This window comes from Mesoplodon mirus (assembly GCF_964341445.2).
Source record: "Mesoplodon mirus genome assembly, chromosome: 11".
NCBI lineage: Eukaryota > Metazoa > Chordata > Mammalia > Artiodactyla > Ziphiidae > Mesoplodon > Mesoplodon mirus.
The window spans coordinates 55,775,040-55,799,419 of record NC_138987.1 but is presented as its reverse complement, the minus strand read 5'-3'; the positions used below and the strand labels follow the sequence as shown (position 1 = coordinate 55,799,419).

General features: G+C 37.2%; 1 protein-coding gene across 2 annotated transcripts in view; it reads right to left on the bottom strand.

Moving 5' to 3' along the window:
- Window positions 1-24,380, bottom strand: part of SPATS2 (spermatogenesis associated serine rich 2) — a 132,074-nt gene that overhangs the window by 28,019 nt on the left and 79,675 nt on the right. For both annotated transcript variants that reach the window (XM_082635164.1, XM_082635163.1), the window contains exons 3-5: window positions 14,101-14,180; window positions 10,358-10,466; window positions 9,177-9,226 (exon numbers count right to left, since the gene is read on the bottom strand). In XM_082635164.1, the coding sequence (XP_082491290.1) occupies window positions 9,177-9,226; window positions 10,358-10,466; window positions 14,101-14,180 (239 nt within the window). The remainder of the gene's footprint in view (window positions 1-9,176; window positions 9,227-10,357; window positions 10,467-14,100; window positions 14,181-24,380) is intronic.

Below are 24,380 nucleotides of genomic sequence, written 5' to 3'. Positions count from 1 at the left end.
TGTAACAATGTTTTGTAACCGTACTTTTTGTTTTCTACATGATTTAAAAGTTTAATACATTAAAAAAAAAACCAACTATCAGTCTAAAACCTAATATTACTGCAACTTTGGTTTGTAACTCCAGATCTTGTTCTCTACATAATTTAAGAGACGAATGCATTTAAAAGAATTATTAGTTTATATTTTTGGGCACACAATGTATAAAGATGTAATTTTGTGACATCAACAGCCAAAAAGGGTGGGGATGGAGCTGTAAAGGAGCAAAAATTTTGTATGTTATTGAAGTTAAGTTGGTATAAATTCAATTAGAGTGTTATAACTCTAGGATATTAAATTGAGTCCCCATGGTAACCATAAAGAAAATAGCTACAGCTTATACACAAAAGGAAATGAGACAGGAATTTAACCATTTCATTACAAAAAATTGATTAAACACACAAAAATACAGTAATGTAGAAAATGAGGGACAAAAAATCTAAAATCATTGAAAACAAATAGCATAATGAGGGCTTCCCTGGTGGCGCAGTGGTTGAGAGTCCACCTGCCGATGCAGGGGACACGGGTTCGTGCCCCGGTCCGGGAAGATCCCACATGCCGCGGAGCGGCTGGGCCCGTGGGCCATGGCCGCTGAGCCTGTGCGTCCGGAGCCTGTGCTCCGCAACGGGAGAGGCCGCAGCAGTGAGGCCCGCGTACCGCAAAAAAAAAAAAAAAAAAAAAATAGCATAATGAAAGAAGTCCCTCCTTATCAGTCATTACTTTAAATGCAAATGGATTAAACTCTACTGAAAGACTGAGAATGGCAGAATGGATAAATACACACTATCTAACTATAAGCTGTCTACAAGAGACTCACTTTATATTCAAAATTACAAATAGATTGAAAGTGAAAGAATGGAAAAATATATTCCATGCAAATAGCAACCAAAAGAGAGCAGGGATGGCTGGACTAGTATCAGACAAAAACAGACTTTAAATAAAAAAAGCTTACAAGAGACAAAGAAGGACATTACACATTAATAAAAAGTTCAATACAGAAAGAAGATTTAACAATTAGAAACATTTATGCACCTGACAGACCCAGACCATCAAAATATATGGTGCAGGGCCTCCCTGGTGGCGCAGTGGTTGAGAGTCCGCCTGCCGATGCAGGGGATGCGGGTTCGTGCCCCGGTCTGGGAGGATCCCATATGCCGCGGAGCGGCTGGGCCCGTGAGCCGTGGCCGCTGGGCCTGTGCGTCCGGAGCCTGTGCTCCGCAACGGGAGAGGCCACAACAGTGAGAGGCCCGCGTACAGCAAAAAAAAAAAAAAAAAAAAAAAAAAAAAAATATATATGGTGCAGGGACTTCCCTGGTGGTCCAGTGGTAAAGAATCTGCCTTGCAATGCAGGGGACGCGGGTTCAATCCCTGGTCAGAGAACTAAGATCCCACATGCTGCAGGGCCACTAAGCCCATGAGCCACAACTACTGAGCTTGTGTGTCTCAACTAGAGAGCCTGCGTTCTGCAAACTACAGAACCCATGCACTCTGGAACCCGCATGCCACAACTACAGAGCCCACCCACCCAGCCTGCATGCCACAACTAGAGAAGAGAAAACCCGCACACCACAACTAGAGAGAAGCCTGCGCACCACAATGAAAGATCCTGCATGCCTCAACAAAGATCCCACGTGCTGCAACTAAGACCTGATGCAGCCAAAAATAAGTAAGTAAATAAATAAATAATAAATCTTAAAAAAATTATATATATGGAGCAAGAACTGACAGAATTGAAGGAAGAAACAGACAGTTCTACAATAATACTTGGAGACTTCAATACCCTACTCACAGTAATGGACAGAATAACTAGACAGAAGATAAGTAAAGAAATAAAGGATTTAAACAATGCAACAGACCCACCAAATCTAACAGAAGTATACAGAACACTCTACCTAACAACAATAGAATACATATTCTTTGCAAGTTCACATGTGACATTTTCCAGGATAGATGATATGCTGGGGAACAAAAGAAGTCTCAATAGATTTTAAAAGATAGGTATCATACAAACTGTCTTCTCTGACCACAATGGGATAAAGTTAGAAATCAATAACAGAAGGAAAACTTGAAAATCTACGATATTATGAAAATTAAACAACACATTTTAAAATAATGACTGGATCAAAGAAGAAATAACAAGGGCAATTAGAAAATACTTAGAGATAAATGAAAATGAAAATACAATATACCAAAACTTACAAGCGGTGCTAAGGAAGAAATTTACAAATGCTTACATTAAAAACTAAGATCTCTTGGGGCTTCCCTGGTGGCGCAGTGGTTGGGAGTCCGCCTGCCGATGCAGGGCACGCGGGTTCGTGCCCCGGTCTGGGAAGATCCCACATGCCGCAGAGCGGCTGGGCCCATAAGCCATGGCTGCTGAGCCTGCGCGTCCGGAGCCTGTGCTCCGCAACGGGAGAGGCCACAACAGTGAGAGGCCCGCGTACAGCAAAAAGAAAAAAAAAAAGCAATATCCCTTATGAACATTGATGCAAAAATTCTCAACAAAACAGTACCAAACCAAATTCAGCAGCATACTAAACGGATTATACACCATGACCAAGTAGGATTTATTCCTTGAACACAAGAATGGTTCAACTTAAGGAAATCAATCAATGTAATACACCATATTAACAGAATAAAGGGAAAAAAACCCCACACGATCATCTTAATTGATACAGAAAAAATATGTGACAAAATTCAATACCTTCTCATGATAAAAACACTAAAAAATGGGGATTAGAAGAAAACTACTTCAACATAATAAAAGCCATATATGAAAACCCACAGTGAACAATGGTCAAAGACTAGAGCTTTTCCTCAAAGATCAGGAACAAGGTAAGAATGCCCACTTTTGCCACTTCTATTCCACAGAGTACTGAAAGTTATAGCCAGGGCAATTAGGAAAGAAAAAGAAATAAAAGACATCTAAGAGGGAAAGGAAAAAGTAAAATATGTTTGCAGATGATATGATCTTATATGCAGAAAACGCTAAAGATTACACACACACACAGACACACACACACAGTTAGAACAAATAGATAAATTCAGCAAAGCAGCAGGATACAAAGTCAACACACAAAAATCAGTTGTACTTCTGGGGACTTCCCTCGTGGTCCAGTGGTTAAGAATCTACCTTTCAATGCAGGGGATGCGGGTTCAACCCCTGGTCAAGAAACTAAGATCCTACATGCTGTGAGGCAACTAAGCCTGTGCACTGCAACTACTGAGCCCACACGCTCTGGAGCCCACGCACCACAACTAGAGAGAAGCCCGCACACCACAATGAAGAGCCTGTGTGCCTCAATGAAAGATCCCATGTGCTGCAACGAAGATCCTGCATGCCACAACTAAGACCCAATGCAGCCTAATAAATAAGTGAATAAATAAATATTTAAAAATAAAAACATTTTCAAAATAAAAAAATAAAAAGTGGGGGCGGGACCAAAGAATAAAAAAAAAATCAGTTGTACATCTATACATGAACTAACAATCTAAAACGTAAATTACAAAATAAATCAATTTACAATAGCATCAAAATGAATAAAATACTTAGGAATTAACTTAACCCAAGGAAGTGAAAGATTTGTACAATGAAAACTATAAAACACTGTGGACAGAAATTAAAGAAGACATAAATAAATGGAAATGGAAACACATTACATGTTCATGAACTAGAAGACTTAATATTAAAATGTCAATACTACCCAAAGTGATCTACAGATTCAGTGCAATCCATATCAAAACCCCAATGATATTTTTTGCAGAAATAGAAAAACCCATCTTAAAATTCATATGGAATCTCAAGGGACCAAAACAATCTTGAAAAAGAGGACCTAGAGATTATCTACTAAGTGAAGTCAGACAGAGAAGGACAAATATCATATGATATCTCTTATATGTGGAATCTAAAAAAATGATACAAATGAACTTATTTACAAAACAGAAACAGACTCACAGACATAGAAAACAAACTTATGGTCACCAAAGGGGAAAGGTGTGGGGAGCAGGGAGGGATAAATCAGAAGTTTGGGCTTAAAATATATACATGACTATATATAAAATAGATAACCAATAAGGACAGGGAACTATAGTCAATATCTTGTAATAACTTACAATTGAAAAGAATCTAAAAAAGTATATGTGTGTGTGTATAACTGAATCACTTTGCTATATGCCTGAAATTAACACAACACTGTAAATCAACTACATTTCAATAAAAATTTTTTAAGGAAAGAAAAAGAGGAACAAAACAGGAAGACTTACACAACTTGATTTCAAAACTTACTACAAAGCTGCAATAATCAAAACAGTGTAGTACTGACATAAAGACAGACATATAGGGACTTCCCTGGAGGTCCAGTGGTTAAGACTCTGCCCTTTCACTGTAGGGGGAGCGAGTTCGATCCCTGATCAGAGAACTAAGATGCCACATGCTGCACAGCGTGGCCAAAAAACTTAAGAAAAGAAAAAAAAAAAGACAAACATATAGACCAACGGAATAGAATAGAGAGCCCAGAAATAAACTCTCACATATATGCCTAAATGATTTTTTTTTTTTTTTTGGCGGTACGTGGGCCTCTCACTGTTGTGGCCTCTCCCATTGTGGAGCACAAGCTCCGGACGCGCAGGCTCAGCGGCCATAGCTCACGGGCCCAGCCGCTCCGCGGCATGTGGGATCTTCCCAGACCGGGGCACGAACCCCTCTCCCCTGCATCGGCAGGCCGACTCTCAACCACTGCGCCACCAGGGAAGCCCTGCCTAAATGATTTTTGACAAGGGTGCCAAAACCACTCAATGGGAAAATGACAGTCTTTTCAACAAATAATGCTGGGAAAACTGGAATGTCCACGTGTAAAAGAATAAAGTTGGACCTTTACCTAAAACATTATACAAAAATTAACTCAAAATGGATCAAACATTTAAATGTAAGACCTAAAACAATAAAACTGTTAGAAGAAAATGATGTAGGACAAAAGCTTCACAATACTGGATTTGGCAATGATTTCTTGGATATGACATCAAAGGCACAGTTAACAAAAGAAAAAAACAGACAAACTGGACTTCATGAGAAAAAAGGCAACATACAGAATGTGAGAAAATATTTGCAAATCATATATCTAAGGGATTAATATCCAGATAATACAGAGAACTCTTAAAACTCAACAACAACAACAAAAACCACCTGATTAAAAAATAGGCAAAGGACTTGAATAGACATTTCTCCAAAGAAGATATACAAATGGTCAAACTCATGAAAATGCTCAATGTCACTAATCATAAGGGAAATGAAAATCAAAACTACAATGAGATATCACCTCATACTCATTAGAATGGCTATTATCAGAAAAAACAGAAAACAAGTGTTAGGCTGTTGATAAACTGGGACTCTTGTGTGCTGTTGGTAGGTATATAAAATGGTACAGCTGCTGTGGTTCCTCAAAAAATTAGAATTATCATATGATCCAACAATTCCGTTTTGGGCTATATACCCAAAAGACCTGAAAACAGGGTCTCAAGACATATTTGTACATCCATTTATTCACAACAGCTAAAACATGGAGGCAACCCAAGTGTCCACTGATGGTTGAATGGATAAACAAAATATGATACATACATACAATGGAATATTATTCAGCCTTTAAAAGGAAGGAAATTCTCTAATATGCTACAACATGGGTGAAACTTGAGAACATTATGCTAATTGAATAAGCTAGTCACAAAAAGACAATTACTGTATGATTTCACTTGTATGAGTTATCTAAAGTAGTCAAAATTATAGAGACAGAAAGTAGAGGGGTGGTTGCCAGGGGCAGAAGGGAGGTGGGAATGAGAGTTACTTTTTAATAAGTATAGAGTTTCAGTTTTATAAAATGAAAGGAATTCTGGAGATGTATATTTGAAAGATGCTAAGAGTAGATCTTAAGAGTTTTCATCATGACAAAAAAAATATTTTTGATACCATTATGGTGCTGAATGTTAACTAGACTTATTGTGGTGATCATTTCACAATACATATAAATAGTGAATCATTATATTGTACACCTCAAACTAATATAATGTTATGTGTCAATTATACCTCAATTTTTTTTTTTTTTGCAGTACGCGGTCCTCTCACTGTTGTGGCCTCTCCCGTTGCGGAGCACAGGCTCCGGACGCGCAGGCTCAGTGGCCATGGCTCACGGGCCTAGCCGCGCCACAGCATGTGGGATCTTCCCGGACCGGGGCACGGACCCGTGTCCCCTGCATTGGCAGGCGGACTCTCAACCACTGCGCCACCAGGGAAACCCCCTCAATTTTTTAAAATTAATTTTTATTGGAGTATAGTTGAGTATAGTTTACAAAGTTGTGTTCGTTTCTGCTGTACAGCAAAGTTAACCAGTTATACATATATCTATTTTTTTTGGATTCTATTGCCATATAGGTCATTACAGAGTATTGAGTAGAGTTCCCTGTGCTATACAGTAGGTTCTTATTAGTTATTATTATTATTATTATTTTTTTTTTTGTGGTACGCGGGCCTCTCACTGTTGTGGCCTCTCCCCTTGCGGAGCGCAGGCTCCAGACGCGCAGGCTCAGCGGCCATGGCTCACGGGCCCAGCTGCTCCGTGCCCCGGTCCGGGAAGATCCCACATGCTGTGGCGCGGCTGGGATCTTCCCAGACCGGGGCACGAACCCATGTCCCCTGCATCGGCAGGCGGACTCTCAACCACTGCGCCACCAGGGAAGCCCAGTTATCTATTTTATATATAGTAGTGTGTATACGTCAATCTGGTATGTTACCTCAATTTTTTTAAAAAAAGAAGTAAAATATAAACCATTCGTTGGCATATTAGTCCAGATATTGACTCAGAATAAAAGCCAAAAACAAAAACAAAAACAGAAAAGAAAAGGAGAGAGAGAGATCTGGAATGGTTAAGATGGTAAATTTTATGTGTATTTACCACAGTAAAAAAACATTTGGAAAAAAACTGCACTATAATATCATTTTTTCAGCTATTGGATTAGCAAAGTTCAAAATGTTTCATAACACTGTAGGGTTGAGGGTATAAAGAAACAGGCATTTTCATATATCACTTGTGGGAGTGCAAAGTGGTACTCTCTCTATAGCAATCTGGTAATACTTATCAAAATTACAAATACATATACACTTTGACCCAGCAATTCCACTTCTAGGAGTTTATCCTAGGTGATACTAACACATGCAAAATGATATATGTACAATGTTATTCACTGAAGTATTGTTAATAATAGCAAAGGATTGCAAACAACCCAAATGTTGATCAATAAGAGAACGGTTAAGTAAGTTAAGGTACATCTAAACAGTAGGATGAGTATACATTCATAAAAAAACCACGAAAGCTCTTTATATATTGACATGGAATAAGCTCCAAGATATATTACATGAAAAAGGAGCAAGCAAAAAGAAGAATATATATTCATATTTGCTTACATATATGTATAAAATATCCCATAAGATACATAAGAAATTGATAATACAGTTTGCCTCTGGTGTGTGGAACCAAATGGCTGGGAACTATCCCCAGGGATAAAGATATTTCAGTATATTTACTTTTATAGCTTTGAATTTTGAGCCACATGAATATATTACCTATGCAAATACTAAAGTTAAAACAAAAATCCTTTACCTTTTATTTTGTCAAACCACAGCTCTACTAGAAATACTTAATTCTATTTCTAAGGCTAGACTGACATGACTGAATTAATTTTACCCTAAACCCCTTTCATGGCCCTAACAGGAATACTACTGTAATGCTAGATATAATTTTTTCCTCTCCACAGCTCTCATATCTCTTTCTCTTAAATACTTTCTCCCCTGTGAACTGGCTAAGTTTTCATATCACTGTCCTATGTATATAATACCTGTCCCTGTAACTATTCATGGTCACATCCTATTGAACTAATCACAGCAGTTAACTGAACTAGATTTGGGCGTTTGGGACTGCCAAACTGAAGCCATTTTTCTTTCTCCAAATTTTAAGAAATTTATGTCTCCAACACATACTTTTCCAGCTTCATGCATATCTCACATCACTAATAACCTGTTCTCCTGGGCCAATAAATTAATAAGCTGCTGTTCTCCAGAACACACACTCACGTTAGGTGAAAGCAATGGGAAGAAGTTAAGCAAATATTCAAAGCTACAGGTATCGAGAGCTTCAGGGGAATCTGTAGTAGTATTAAGTTCTTCTTAGAAAAAATTCTCAAGGGTCATTGGGGTCAAGCCTGGTTTAATCAATACTTAACAGAACTCCTAATGACGTGATCTGGAGTCATCAAGAAAGTATTCCAGAACTCCAGCACTAACCTAATATAGACCCTAAAGAGATTTCATAGAGATACTTGATTGAAATCCACACTTCAAGCACTTTCTAAAGGAACCAGATTTAGAGTAAAGAGCTATGGGAAGCATTCTGAGGCCAGCTAGTATCCTTTGGGGAAAGCACTTTGGTTTTAAGTGGATACGGAGAACTAATATGTTAGACACTGTATTAAGTACTTGCATTTGTTAATATTATTTTCCTATTTTAGAGATAAGCAAACTAAGGCACACTAAGGTTAAACAATATTCCCAGGAAATAAAGCCAGTAGGTAGTGAAAAAGGATATAAATCCAGTTTTGACTGACTCCACAGCCCAAGTGCCTTCAGACCCCTCTGCATAGCTAATAGTAGCAAAGCCCCTCTTTAGGCTTTAAGCCAAAGCTCATTAGTATCAGAGATTACAACACAAGTGGTCTGACCTAAAAATCTGAACTATTTTAACTGACTTATGATATGAATTATGTTGAAAACCGCTGGACTAGATCACTTTCTCTAGAGGACCTCTGCTTTCCTTGACATGCTCTCTAGTTTCATCCCTGCCTAATATTAATATTAATAATATTAATACCCTCCACAATGGCACCATGGCAGAGTCATTCTGCTTCCTGCCTAAAATCACATGGAGGAGACTGTGTGGTATTCTATGTACATAGCTGTGTTTCAGTGTCATAGAAGAAAACTTTTCTTAACCAGGTAAACTGAAGATGCATATGTAAATCTTTCAAATATTTTTGCAGAGCTTAAATTTTTTTATAATACAAATATTGATATCACACTTCTAAATTTAATTCATTTTTACCTTTTTCTTGCCTGTTACTGTCCATTCTTTGAGTACTTCACTGGCACTACCTGTAAGAGAAACCAATTACATATTTTTCTCCTACCACATGCGTGCTCAAGCAGGAATTAGTGTCCCTGAATTTTGTAACTGCTGGAAAATCTCCAAAGTTCCCAATAGGAAAAGTTAAGGTTCAAGTCTCTAAGCTAATGTAATGAGATAATCATATCATGCTTACCTTTTAGAATACCTGCCCATTAGGATCCCCCGTCTCCATTCAATTTCCTCAGTGAGTTCTTCCAAGAAGAGACTAATGTAGCCTGACCATTTTAAAGATTCTTTTATTTATATATCTTTGACTGAATACAAAGATGACTGGTTTCAGCCCAAGTATGGTATCCTCCCTCCTCCAGAAGATTACACACCACCTTAGCTACACTGTTTCAGAGAGAACTGTATACTACCCTAGACCCAAATACTAACATTATAAAGAAAACAGATGAAGACGAAGAAAAACCTTACAGTATTTGGACATGTTTATTCTATACTGGTAAATCCAGGAAAATAGAAACAGGGAGACCTATTCTGATGTCGCTGTCACTGTTCAATGATGCGATAGCTTTAGGCAGTTTTTCCCAAACAAGTTATATGGAAAGAAGTTTGTAAAACACTCCTCAACTCTATAAATCAGAAGGTTTGGCTAAGCCTATCATTTTTTGTATGGTAGATAAGGACACTCAAACCCATATATTTGAATCACTTGCCAGAGCCAAACTAAATGGTACTGGAGCCTGAAAAAGAATGTTGAGTCCCTGGATCTGCCATCTGTGGCTGAGCTACTGGACCACTACTTTGGCATTGTTTCTTAAATTCTTATTAAACCCAACTCCAATCAAGTCCCTTATACCAATGGCCACCTAATTTCTTCTTAACTACCATTAGAGAACATTCTGAATAAAATGATGGAGTCTTCTCAGCTTGTCTCTTATTCCAGGTATTATATAGCTTATGAACGAATTACTTCTAGGGCTGAAATAGGGAGCTTTAAGAGATATCTTTAAAAATGGCATGGTATGTTATGTTATCATGGCGTCTGCTATATCATCTATGAAACACCAGATTGCCAAATGAATGTTATAGAATGCTGAAGCAACTTCTATTTGAACAAATACAAACTTATAAAAATATTGAGCTAGGATTACCTTCCATGAATGCTTGTACTGTTTTGTCCACACAATTATCAAAGTGCTGCAAAACCAGGATAATTTCATTGTTACTCTTATTGGGAACTATTGCACGTACTGCATTTATCTGGAAAAGAAGACAAGTTCATTTAATTCTAATATCAATAGGTCAGTTTGAAACTGAGACCTAATAAAGAGAATAACAGAAAGGGTACCATTTCATTTTTAACAAGCTATATCACTCTTTAGTGTCAGTGTGAGTACATACAACCAACTCACTGGGAATGATTAATAGATGAGTGATAACAGTACATAAAAATTAATTTCAAAACTTAGAAAAGCAGGGCTTCCCTGGTGGCACAGTGGTTGAGAGTCCGCCTGCCGATGCAGGGGACACGGGTTCGTGCCCCAGTCTGGGAAGATCCCACATGCCGCGGAGCGGCTGGGCCCGTGAGCCATGGCCGTTGAGCCTGTGCGTCCGGAGCCTGTGCTCCGCAAGGGGAGAGGCCACAACAGTGAGAAGCCCGCGTAACAAAACAAAACAAAACAAACAAACAAACAAAAAAAACCCCAAAAACTTAGAAAAGCAGAACATTTCTAGAAACAGATTTGTGCCAGGGGATTTCACTGGTGGCACAGTGGTTAAGATACCACGCTCCCAATGCAGGGGGCCCAGGTTCGATCCCCTGTCAGGGAACTAGATCCCACATGCTTGTTGCAACTAAGAGTTCGCATGTCACAACTAAGGAGACCGCATGCCACAACTAAGACCCAGTGCAACCTAATTAATTAATTAAAAAAGAAGATTTGTGCCAGATTTTATTTCAAGAAAGGGTGGTTTAATTTAGGTATCAGGTATTAATTTAGCATCAACATTTCCTCATTTTTAGCAAACTACAGAGAAAGGTGGGAAGTTTAACGAACCACCAACAATAACAGATTTTTTTTTTTTTTTTTTTTTTTGCGGTACGCGGGCCTCTCACTGTTGTGGCCTCTCCTGTTGTGGAGCACAGGCTCCGGACGCACAGCCTCAGTGGCCATGGCTCACGGGCCTAGCTGCTCTGCGGCATGTGGGATCTTCCCGGACCGGGGCACGAACCCGTGTCCCCTGCATTGGCAGGCGGACTCTCAACCACTGTGCTACCAGGGAAGCCCAACAATAACAGATTTTTGTATAGCATTTTTCAAAACATTTACTTCATATCATTTAATTGTATAATAATGCTTAAAGATAATTTAAATTATTATAAACTATTTCAGGCATATAAAACATAATGAACACTCATTATATTACAGCCAGTTTAATAAAATAAAATATATGCAACTGAAGTGCCCACGAAGTCTCTCCTAAATCCCATTTCCCTCCTCTCCACAGAGATCTCTACCTTGAATTTGGTGTTATTTTGATACATGTTTTTGTACTTTTATGATGTATGTATGTATCCACAGGTAATACATATTACTGTTTTACATTACATAAATAGTATCATATCGTACATGTCTATATTCAATTTGCTTTTTCATGTAACAATTTTTTTTAGATTTATTTTTCATGTTGATAAATGCATCTTATTCATTTAACTGCTACATAGCATTTCCATTGTATGAATATAGCCAATTTATTCATTCTCCTGTTGATGGACATTTACGTTCTTTCCAATGTTTGGCTACTATGAAAAATGTTATAATAAATATTCCTATGCTTATTATGCTTACTTGCTGAATACTCAGTGCCTATGACAATGTTTAGCAAATTGTTAAAAAAAACAAAAAAAACAGAAAACAAAAGGGTCTTCTGTGAACAGTGAGAGGATGCCTCTATTGTATATAACCACTAGTAGAATACCTGAACAGTAGGGCATCTATAATTTCATTAGAAATGCCAAATTTCCCTTTAAAACAGGGAATTCCAATTTTGTCAGTTATTCCTAAGGTATTTTATATCTTTTGAGATTAAAAATACTTTATAATAATTGCATATTCTGTTTTCATTTTTGTATATTGATTTTATATCCAGCTATTTTGATGACTTCATTATTCCTAATAATTTGTTGCTTTCTTGGTTTTTCTATGTAGACAACAGTATTGTCTATAAATAACGGCAGTTTTTTTTTCTTCTTTTCTAATCCTTATAATTTTCATTTCTTGTCTTATTGCACAATGTGAAATTGGTTATTTTTTCAAGAAGACCTGATTCTTTTTGGTAGAAAGTGGTAGTTAGAAACCAAGATCTAAGAGCTAGGTGTGTTTATTGCTACCAGGGAGTCATTATTTCTAGGTCCTTTAGTGGATAGAGCTAGGAAATTTTGTTTCTTACAACATAAGTTCATATATAATAATAAAAGTTCAAATATAGTATTAAAAGGTTTGGTTTATTTTTGTTTTTTTTGTGTGCCATGTGGCTTGCAGGATCTTAGTTCCCCGACCAGGGATCAAACCCAGGCCCTCTGCAATGAAAGCACAGAGTCCTAACCACTGGACCGCCAGGGAATTCCCCAGCTATGCATTTAAAATTATGTATGTTATTTTTCATTCTGTATGTGTAAGCATCGTATATTAGAAATGTTTTCAGGGTATCTAGTCAGCCATACTGCTTGAAAAGGAAGTCCTTTTATAGACGAAGAGAAGTAAAGTATCTTGTTCAAGTAATTAGCAGAATCTGTATTAGAACCTAAGTCTTAGTACACTTGTTTTCATACCATTCTATACTTTTTTTGTTTCAGGCTTAATTGAAAAATGATAAGGTTTAAAACCACACAAATGGGAAGGTATATAATCTATAATACAAAGAGGGTAAATTTGTAATATACATTTTTGAAATGAGCAAAAAACTTAGCACTGATCACTAGAAAATGGGCTTCAGGCAAAAACAACAGATTCAATGATAAAGGTAAAATTCTGATAACTTAAAATGTGAAAGTGTTTATATTACTGAACCAATATATATCTATGACTCCATAATCAACAATATACTTTTAAAATAAGACTGAGAACACACATAAAGCTTTTTTTTAATGTTTTTCTCAGTATAGCTCATTAAGGGTTATATTACTAAAAACAACCTTTTCTTCCAAAGGTATGTTACTTAGCAAATTTATTTCTCTTCTTGCTCTAAAGTCTCCTGGACTTGAAAATCCTCTTCAAGTGAAAGGGTAGATACTGGGACTTCCCTGGTGGTCCAGTGGTTAAGACACCACGCTCCCAGTGCAGGGGGCCCGGGTTTGATCCCTGGGCAGGGAACTAGATCCCACATGCATGCTGCAACTAAGAATCTGCATGCCGCAACTAAGAGTCCGCATGCTGCAACTAAAAGACCCCATGTGCCGCAACAAAGATCCCACGTGCTACAACTAAGACCCGGTATGGCCAAATAAATAAATAAAAATAAAAAAAATAAAAATTGGGTTGTCTTAAAAAAAAAAAGGGAAGATCCTACTCAGATTGTTCTTTAAAGAATGTTGCTAAATGAGATACACACTTAGCCATATAAATATTGTTATAATATTAATTAATTAATATTAAGATGTCTTCAAGAGAATTTAGAATAAATATATGTATATGTATACATGCAAAGCAAATTGCACGTATAGGCTCTGATTCCTCAAAGCCTTCATGGTGGTTACTCTCTGATATACAGCGGCATTCATACAGTTTTGTTCTTAAAATTTCACTTTCTTAATGAGTTTGTATAGCCATTGATTTTATAGTACCAAAATTTTAACAAAACATTCAAGTTTCTTATCCACAGTAACTAGTCATACCTTCTCTTTCATGTTCTCAAAAACTCCTCCCTGGGCCAGTACAGTATTGGACTGCAAATCAAAAATGAATCCTGATGAATCTGAAACAATGAGAAGGAAAAAATATATTCAACATGGTCCAAAGCTAACATATAATCCATCCCGTAAAATGGAAGGGCCAATACTAGCTGCTTTTCTCCCATAAACAGCTAACAAGAAGTAAGTTGTTATTTTGCAAATTCTATTATAGAGATAACTGGTAACTACATTTGCATTAAAATTATAAAGTTAATTTGATTTTAATAGAAACTGTCACAGCTTGAGAAAAACACTAAGTACATCACCTATATTAGACTGTCCAGTAATCCTTGGTATCTTTGTTAACTATCCTAATTTAGAAGACCCTCTAAAAATCTTGTAAGTAAATAGTCCCTCAAGGTAAAATTTAATACTAACAAATATGAAAATGTGAGAATGAGAGCTTCTGTGGCATTAATAATAACAACACATAAAAGCACTTTCCATCTTCCAGACTGCAACACACACACACCATGTTCTTAGACTGTGAACTCCGTGAACACATTTGTTTGTGTTCCCAATATAATACTTGATAAAGCAATGTACCTGAGTTTACATTACCAGCACAAATGGGAAAACTTAGCTCAATGTAAGTAATTACAGAAAAGAGTTTGGCTTCCCTGCACTTATAAAGAAAAGGCTATCTATGAATTTAATCAGTTTCTTTACCAGTGACTATATGATCAACAAATTACCTCAGCTTTAACACTTGACAACTTTGTTTAATCTAATGAGATGCGATCCTAGGACATGGTTAGAGTGCTTCTCAAATTCTGATGTGTATACTTAACATCTGGGGAAATCTCCAGTTAAAATGCAGGTTCTGATTCAGGAGTCTGGCGTGTGGCCCAAGGTTTTTACTCCCAAGCGGTATCAACATTGCAGATCCATGCACCATATTTGGGAGTAGCTTGGGGGTTAGAATTTCAACAAAGCAAGTAAAAGGGGAAATTTTGAGAAGAGGGGTTGCTGTGGTCTGAATGTTTGTGTTCTCCCCTCCAAATTCATATATGAAATCCTACAGTGATGTTATTAGTAGGTGAGGCCCTTGGAGAGTGGAGTCCTCATGAATGGGATTAGTGCTCTTTTTTTTTTTTTTAATTTTATTTACTTATGTGGCTGCAGTGGGCTCTTCCTTGCGGAGTACGGGCTCCAGAGTGTGAGGGTTCAGTAGTTGTGGCGCGTGGGCTTAGCTGCCCCACGGCATGTGGGATCTTAGTTCTCTGACCAGGGTTTGAACCCACGTCCCCTGCATTGGAAAGCAGATTCTTAACCACTGGACCACCAGGGAAGTCCCAGGATAAGTCCTCTTATAAAAAAGATTCTACAGAGCTCTCTAGCCCCTGCCACCATGTGAGGACACAATGGGAAGTCTGAAACCCAGAAGAAAGCCCTCATCAGACCATGGTGGCACTCTGATCTCAGATTTCCAGCCTCTAGAACTGTGAGAAGTAAATTTCTGTTGTTTATAAGCTACCCAGTCTGTGGTATTTTGTTACAGCAGTCTGAACGGAATAAGATGGGGGTATAAAAAATACAGTAATATTCTAGTGCACTTTCCAAATTCTTTTACTATTATTTCAGATGGTTTTTTTTAATTTTTAATTTTTTTAACATCTTTATTAGAGTATAACTGCTTTACAATGGTGTGTTAGTTTCTGCTTTATAACAAAGCGAATCATCTATACATATACATATATCCCCATATCCCTTCCCTCTTGTGTCTCCCTCCCTCCCTCCCTATCCCACCTCTCTAGGTGTTCAGAAAGCACCGAGCTGATCTCCCTGTGCTATGGGGCTGCTTCCCACTAGCTATCAGTTTTACATTTGGTAGTGTACATATGTACATGCCACTCTCTCACTTTGTCCCAGTTAATTAAAGCCTCTTTTACAGCTCAGTTGTTATCCTGTGTTTTAAAATACCTCCTAGTTGCTATGGAAGACTGATAATTTATAAGTTAGAATGATAACAATATTTTGGTACTAAGAGTGGAAAAGAGGATATGAATAGAGCCTATGTCATTCAAAGAGAAACTATGTTGCCAATTACCATTGAACTGTAAATTAAGTTAGATTTAACCTCTGTAATATTGGCAGTATCATGATGGTTCCCCGAATGAAAAATCAGGTCACATTTACACAAACTCAGTATTCAAAGCCTGAGTTTTCCAGATGATGACATAATATGGTTAACTCCCAATTATCTTTATTAATTGAAAAGAGACACAGTACAGATAAAAATCTTATATAGACAAAATACTACCCAGCAACCTTCTCAGAATTGCTTTAGGTTATCCAGATGATATAACCTGACAGTTGTAAGTACAGATGACCCTTGAACAACATGGGTTTGAACTGCCTGGGGCTACTTATACGCAGATTTTTTTCAACAGTAAATACTACAGTACTACACAATCTGCGGTTGGTTGGATCCATAGATGCATAACTGTGGACACTGAGGCTCAATTGTAAGGATTTTCCACTGCACTCATGGGTCAGCACCCCTAACCCCCATGTTGTTCAAGGGTCAACTGTACTCTCTCCCAAAGACACATTAATGAGCACTGAGATGAAACAAAGGACATCAGTAATCTTATTAAGGAATCAAACCAGCCATCTCTTTTAGGGAAAAGAGGGGATACTTAAGGTAAAACAGCATTTTGGAATCTATATTTAAATGAACTATTGGTATTTCTAATTTCTACATCATCTAACACTTTTTATTTTTTTTCCTTTAACAACATGCTAGATGAAACCAAGTGCAAGGAAAACAAAGGGTAGTTCTGCAAACACCTTCAGTTACTGCCCCCTCAAATTAGCATAAGTATTATTAGGGTTTATTTGGCATACCAGTTGGGATAATGATTAAAAATACATAAAGCATAAGAACCTAGGGGCAGGACAGGAATAAAGATGCAGATGTAGAGAATGGACTTGAGGACATGGGGAGGGGGAAGGGTAAGCTGGGACGAAGTGAGAAAGTGGCATGGACATATATACGTGACCAAATGTAAAACAGATAGCTAGTGGGAAGCAGCCACATAGCACAGGGAGATCAGCTCAGTGCTTAGTGACCACATAGAGGGGTAGGATAGGGAGGGTGGGAGGGAGACGCAAGAGGGAGGAGATATGGGGATATATGTATATGTATAGCTGATTCACTTTGTTATAAAGCAGAAACTAACACACGATTGTAAAGCAATGATACTCCAATTAAAGATGTTAAAAAAATACATAAAGCAGTTATTTCAGTCAGGATCCCAGCAGGAAACAAACAGCACACTTAGACTGGGAAATCTGAAGAGAGTTTAATGAAGGGACTATTTTTGAAGGTGCTGGTAGGGAGTAGGGAAACCACAAGACAGAGCACAGTACTCCTTGGCTAATAATAGCAACGTATATTGCTACTGGAGGTTTTAAAGAAGGTAAGGAGGGAGCAATTACTGGAACCCAGCGAGAGCAGGCTCTTTCATCTTTGTTTCATCTGGTGTGGAGACAGCCATAGGATAATAGTCCTTTAGTCAAAGGACACAGTAAGCCCACAGTGACCCTTCAGGGAAAGAGTGGGGGAACAGATACTCCTACCTCACTCTCCTCCTTGCCTCTGGTCTCCTGTCTATGCTGCCCAATAGCCAAACTCAACCAGAAGCCCAAGGGCAAGAAACCTGTAGTCTGACCTGTAGTCTGTACAAGTCAGCCTCCCAGGGCACAAATGCCCATTTTGTATTTATATTCTAAATCATGAGTTCGCCAAAAAGGGCAGCAACAATTTAACATCTTAACTTGTCTACTCACCAGCTAATATTGCCTCTTTTTACTTAAACCAACAGCTCAAGTAGATTCAAAACCCTGCTTCGATGAACTGGAGCTTAAGTGTCTCTCAACATGATAGGGAAAGTCATTTTTAATTCCCACCAACAACATTTAGTGATTTAACAATTCTCTTATTTTTTCGTGCAAAGAAAGCCTAAGATTTACTTAATTCCATTGGTAGGAAATAAGGCAGGATCTCATCCTTTTATAACTACTCTATGATAGAAGGTCATGTATACTCTATCAGAAATAAATTTTTAAAGAAAAAAAAATGAAGTTAAATACTATACTCAGGCAAGATTCATAAAGGATATGAGGAAGCCTTGACACTGAGCTTTCTTATTATCATTTATTTCATTCTATCAGGAACCATCTCACAGGTTTCTTGGAATTATTTCAAATAGCACAGATTTAGGAACATTTTGGAAAAAGTATGCTATTTACAGGATCACTGACATATCTGTAAATATTGCAGACTTTGTTATTCTTTTCACTGGCTTCAAAAATCAGGCAAAAGTTATTTCAATGAGAATAACATAGAAATATCTATCACACATATCAAACCAGACTTGAGCAAATTTCTTTTTAAATTGAGGTGTAATTGACATATATGTAACTTTATATTATGTAGTTTCAGGTATATAGCATAATGATTTGATATTTGTATATATTGTGAAATGATCACCACAGTAAGTCTAGTTAACATCCATCACCATACATAGTTAGAATTTTTTTCTTATAAGAACTTTTAAGATACACTCTCTCAGCAACTTTCAAACAAGCAATACGGTATTATTAACTATAGTCACCATGCTGTACATTACATTCCCAGGACTTATTTATTTTATAACTGGAAGTTTGTACCCTTTGACCCCCTTTACCCATTTGGTCCTCCCCCCACCCCCCATCTTTGGTAACCACCAATCTGTTCTCTGTATCTATGAGCTCTTTTATTTTCAAATTTTAGATCCCACATGTATGTGAGATCATATGGTTTGTCTTTCACTGACTTATTTCACTTAGCATAATGTCCTCAAGGTCCATCCATGTTGTCACAAATGGCAAGATTTTCTTTTTTATGGCTGAATAATATTCCATTGTATATATACACCACATTTTCTTTATCCACTCATCCATCAATAGACACTTAGGTTGTTTCCATATCTTGACTATTGTAAATCATGCCACAATGAACATGGGGGTACATGTGTCTTTTCGAGTTAATGTTTTTGCTCTCTTTGGATAAATATCCAGAAGTGGAATTGCTGGATCATATGGTAGTTCTATATTTAATATTTTGAGGAACCTCCATACTGTTTTCCATAGTGGCTGCACCAATTTACATTCCCACCAACAGTGTACAGAGTTCCCCTTTTTCCACATCCTGGCCAACACTTGTTATTTCTTGTCTTTTTGATAATAACCATTCTAACAGGTGTGAGGTGATATCGCATTACGGTTTTGAGTGCATTTTCCTGATTAGTGATGTTAAGCACCTTTTCATGTACGGAATGTAAAATGGTATAGCTGCTGTGGAAAGCTACATGGTGGCTCCTTAAATACAATAATTAAAGATAGAATTATCATATGATACAGCAATTCCACGTCTGGGTATATACACAAAAAACTGAAAGCAGCAACTTGAACAAATATTGGTTTGGCCAAAAAGTTCATGCGGCTAGTGAATACATTGTTCAATAAAATTCTTGGTGAAGATGAAAAATGTGTCTTTTAGTTTTACTTAAAACCGAACGAACTTTTTGGCCAATCCAATATTTGTATACCCATGTTCATACCAGCATTATTCACCATAGCCAAAAGGTAGAAGAAACAAAGTGTCCATCATCAGATGAATGGATAAAGAAAATGTGGTGTGTATATATATACACAATGGAATATTATTCAGCATTAAAAAGGAACGAAACTCTTACACATGCTACAACATGGATGAAGCTTCAAAAAGATATTGAAGATATTATGCTAAGTGAATTAAGCCACTTACAAAAGGACAAATACTATATGATTCCACTCATATGACGTGACTAGAGAGTGAAATTAAAAGAAGGGAAAGTAGAATGGTGGTTGCTATGGGCTGGGGAGGAAGGGGGAAAGCAAGATCTTGTTGAATAGATAACAGAGTTTCAGTTTTGCAAGTTGGAAAAGTGTGGAGATGGACAGTGGTGATGGTTGCATGGCAGTGTGAAAATACGCCACTGAACTGCACACTTAAATATGGTTAAAATAGTAAATTTTATGTCATGTAAATTTTATCACAATTTTAAAAAATTTAAGTTCTAATTATAGAGAATGTTAAGAAAAGAAAATAGCATTGTTTTCTAATGTAAAATTTTAAATATAAGGATCCCTTACTGAGATTCCAAATTAATCTCTGCAAAAAATATTTGGTAAGCACCTACCATGAGCCAAGCTAGGCATTGAGGATACATTAGCAAACAAGACGTCTATGGTTCCTGCTCTGAGTTTTATAGTCTAGTGCAAGAGACCAGTAAAAATAAACAATCTCTCTAATAATGATAGCAACTATGCATAGCTTATTAAATTGCACAGTACTAAATACATATACTAGATGCCCACCATAACACTATTTTGAGGTAGAGATTTTTTTTTTTTTTTGGCTGCATTGTGTCTTCGTTGCTGCGTGTGGGCTTTCTCTAGTTGTGGTGAGCGGGGCTACTCTTTGTTGCGCTGCATGGGCTTCTCATCGCGGTAGCTTCTCTTGTTGCGGAGCACAGGCTCTAGGCACACAGGCTTCAGTAGTTGTGGCACGTGGGCTCAGTAGTTTTGGCTTGCGGGTTCTAGAGCGCAGGCTCAGTAGTTGTGGCCCACAGGCTTAGCTGCTCCACAGCATGTGGGACTTTCCCAGACCAGGGCTCGAACCCCTGTCCCCTGCAATGGCAGGCAGATTCTTAACCACCGAGCCACCAGGGAAGCCCAAGGTGGAGATTGTTGAAAGCTTTACTATTTAGGGTCCTACCTAAATAGTATATTAGCAGAGCTAATATTATTAAGGCACAGTAAGGCTCTTTGAAAGTACTAAAGTGAATTCAATCTGATTATCAATGAGAAGATTGTTTCCTTCATGGAAAAGTCTGTTCCCCCAAATTCCAGGCTGCTTACAGTAGAGAGAAGCATAGAGGAGGCTCAACCCAGACATGGAGTAAGTCTAAGGATTCTTACAGGGGCTAATGCATTTGTGTCTTTGAATTTAACAACTAAAAACTTATGGTTTTAGATTGTTTATGTATATTTTTTCATTGACATGATGGCAAATTATTATATTATCCAATCTGACAAGTGAGGAGAAAGGTGGAAATATAATCCCTTCCAGAATACCTTCTCTTCACTTTACAGTGATGAGAAAAGTCAGTCATGGTACTATTCTTTACCCAAACTTATACAGTAAGAAACCTACTGCAGAATCAAGGACAGAGTCCAAGTTTTATGCTATACACGAAGTGCCATAACTCGTCAAATATACTAGTTCTCAAGTTGCCATTATTTTAACAAAAAGGTGGTATATCACCTTTCTTCTAAGGATCTCAGATTTTTGTTATTACTCACTGATGTTCCTCATACATACATGAAACAAGTTGGATAACAAAATTATTCACATTTCACCATGGCCAAAGACAGGCCATACAGTTAAGAGCCAATTAAATGCAGGTAAGCCCAGAGGTGAAGAACCCTAGACATACAGATAACCTAACAAGTGTGATGATCACTTGTCATATTTTCTCAAACTGTATCAACTTCCTTTTAAAAATTAAAAAAAGCAAACTCAAAAGCAGAGGCTAAGTGCCAGAAGTGGTATCTCATGAACAATTAAACAATCTGAAGTTCTCCTTTAGACTGAACACAGCCAGTACTCAACCACCTAAAAGAAGATAACTAGTCTCTTGCAATTGCTTTTTCTCATGCCAATTTTGAGAATAACCCACATATAAATCACCCTTAAAATTACAAGTGGAGTTCAGTTTCTTCATGTGCACTAATGGCAAACATAGGGACAGGTGTTAGGTTGCACAAATGTGAGTGCAAGGAAAAGAAAGTTATTGTCACAGGCACTACTAGCTAAAGCCTAGAGTGTATTTACAACTTCAAAACTGAAGATGCCACCAACTTCAGTTTCCTAGGTGGTAATTCTCTCTTCTGTCAATTTACTTTCTAAGCTTCGAAGAATTATGACTGTTTTGGTAAGAAATAAGATACTTATTTAAAAAGGGGGGATATGTGTAAATAAAGGGGAATCAGGCTTAAAAGGGAAGCAAATCAGAGATGAGAAATTTAGAAAGGCAACTATGTCAAAATGCCATTTTGTAAGATTTCTAGTTTGCTTTAAGTAATTCTACTATAGTATACTATTGTAGCTTTCTGAAATGCTAGCACTTTTATATGTTTAGTTGTTTAAAAGTTATTTAAGAAACCTCCATCCTAGTTGCCAATCCTCTTAGTAGGTTGTAAGGAGTCTCATCGATTGGTCTTCCTAGCCATTTCGGATGACTAATGTGGCTTCAGTGTCCAGAAAAATCCACACTTCAACTACCAGTCAATCTGCTAAGTGGGTCTTCAATGAAAGAAAGCAGCCTTTTATCTTCCTGTTACTTCTGCTTTCACTTGTCATCTAGTCTTTTTTCTTTTTCTGGTCGCACTGTGCAGCTTGTGGGATCTTAGTTCCCCAACCAGGGACTGAATCTGTGCCCTCGACAGTGAAAGCGCAGAGTCCTAACCACTGGACCACCAGGGAATTCCCTTGTCATCTAGTCTTAAGAGCTGATTAAATTTTTTCTTTACTTTGCTCCTTTGCTCCTCAGCTACATTCTGAAGTATGTTGTGCCTCTTTTTATAGACAAAGCGCTTACACTGGGAAATTTCCTAACATCTAGAATAAGTTCTGATTTTTCAAGGCAGAGCTTGATGGGAAGTCACGGTTTTTATTATGCAAGCAATTAAATCCTACTTTACTCTCACCAATAGATTTTCCCAGGTTTCAAGCAGATGCAACAGAATAAGCTTCTATTTTTTAAGTTCCAAAAGTTCTTGAGTGTCTCATTATTTAAAAGGTTCGATGGTTGAATGGTAGATAGGAAATTCAGTCCACATTTCAAAACTTTCTTAGTAATGTGTTCTAGAGAATAGCCAGGAGACAATGATATTGATTTTAATGCCAAACTTCTGTCTCAATGCCATCTCTCATTAGTCTGAAATTAGTTCTCCCACATGTGAAATAAAATGCATAATTAAAAAAAATTATTTCCTACTCCATATTATCCTTCAAATTCTCAGAATTCTGCCAGCTGTTTCAAAAAAGAAACTCAATTTCATAAGTCAAAAAAATTTAAAGCACTTAAAAACTGTGATTTTTTTAAAAATAAAGAACTCAAATCCTTAATTACTAAGATCAGTACATGTTATCTGCTGATTCTAGATTATCTCTGAGTTAATGTTTTATATGCAAAACTTTGTATGTAGTTCCAGGGATTACATGAATTCAAATAGTTACTTAGAAAATTATGAAGCCACATCAATTATGATGATTATTTTGATATCTGTTTACAGCCAACTTTCAGGCTTTTTTTAAGGAATGTGGCACTAAAATAGAATAAAAAGTAAAATATCTAGTTAAGTCCTTCTTTATTTCCAAGCAGTGAGAAGGACTGACTGAGTTTTACCTTTCTACTTGTTAATCTCTCCCAGCCTTTTGTGAAAGGAAGAAATAAATTGTGATGTGGCTAAAAGATGAACAGCCAGTAAAAACGGGGGTGGCAGGGGGAGAATCAAGGAAACTAGATAATCTAAAAAGCAGAAAGTCAGTCTGTGAATAAATCAAGTCTTCTAATATGCCTCTGTGTGAGCTGAGTCTGAAGAAAAACATTAAGTCTGAAGAAAAACATACTTTCCACTGCTAAGGGCCTATATTCAGTCTCTTACAAGTCAAACCTTCTTTTTAGGTTTCACTAATATTTCTCTGTTTAATGGATCTTCTATTTTATGGGATCATTACTCTTGGATGTCCTTACAATGTATACCATAGTTTTGGGCTTATTTCGTGCACTGGGTGAGTTGAATGCATAGGTTTTTATTTTTGTTTTTTAAATTCTTTCCTATTCCTCATCGTCTTTCAGATTCTCAAAAATTCTGCCAGCTAATCCAGGAAAGAAACTCAATTTCATAAGTCAAAAAAATTAAAACACTTATGAACTGTGATATTTAAAAGTAAAACAAACCTTCAAATACTAAATCAGTGCACACTAGTTGGCAGAATTCCTGAGAATCTGAAGGAGAGTAAGGAGGAGCGATTTTTTTTTAAACTGCATTTCATTTCATATGTGGTAGAACTAATTTCAGTTTAGATCTGAGAGATATTCTGTTTGTCATTATAAAAGACTTTG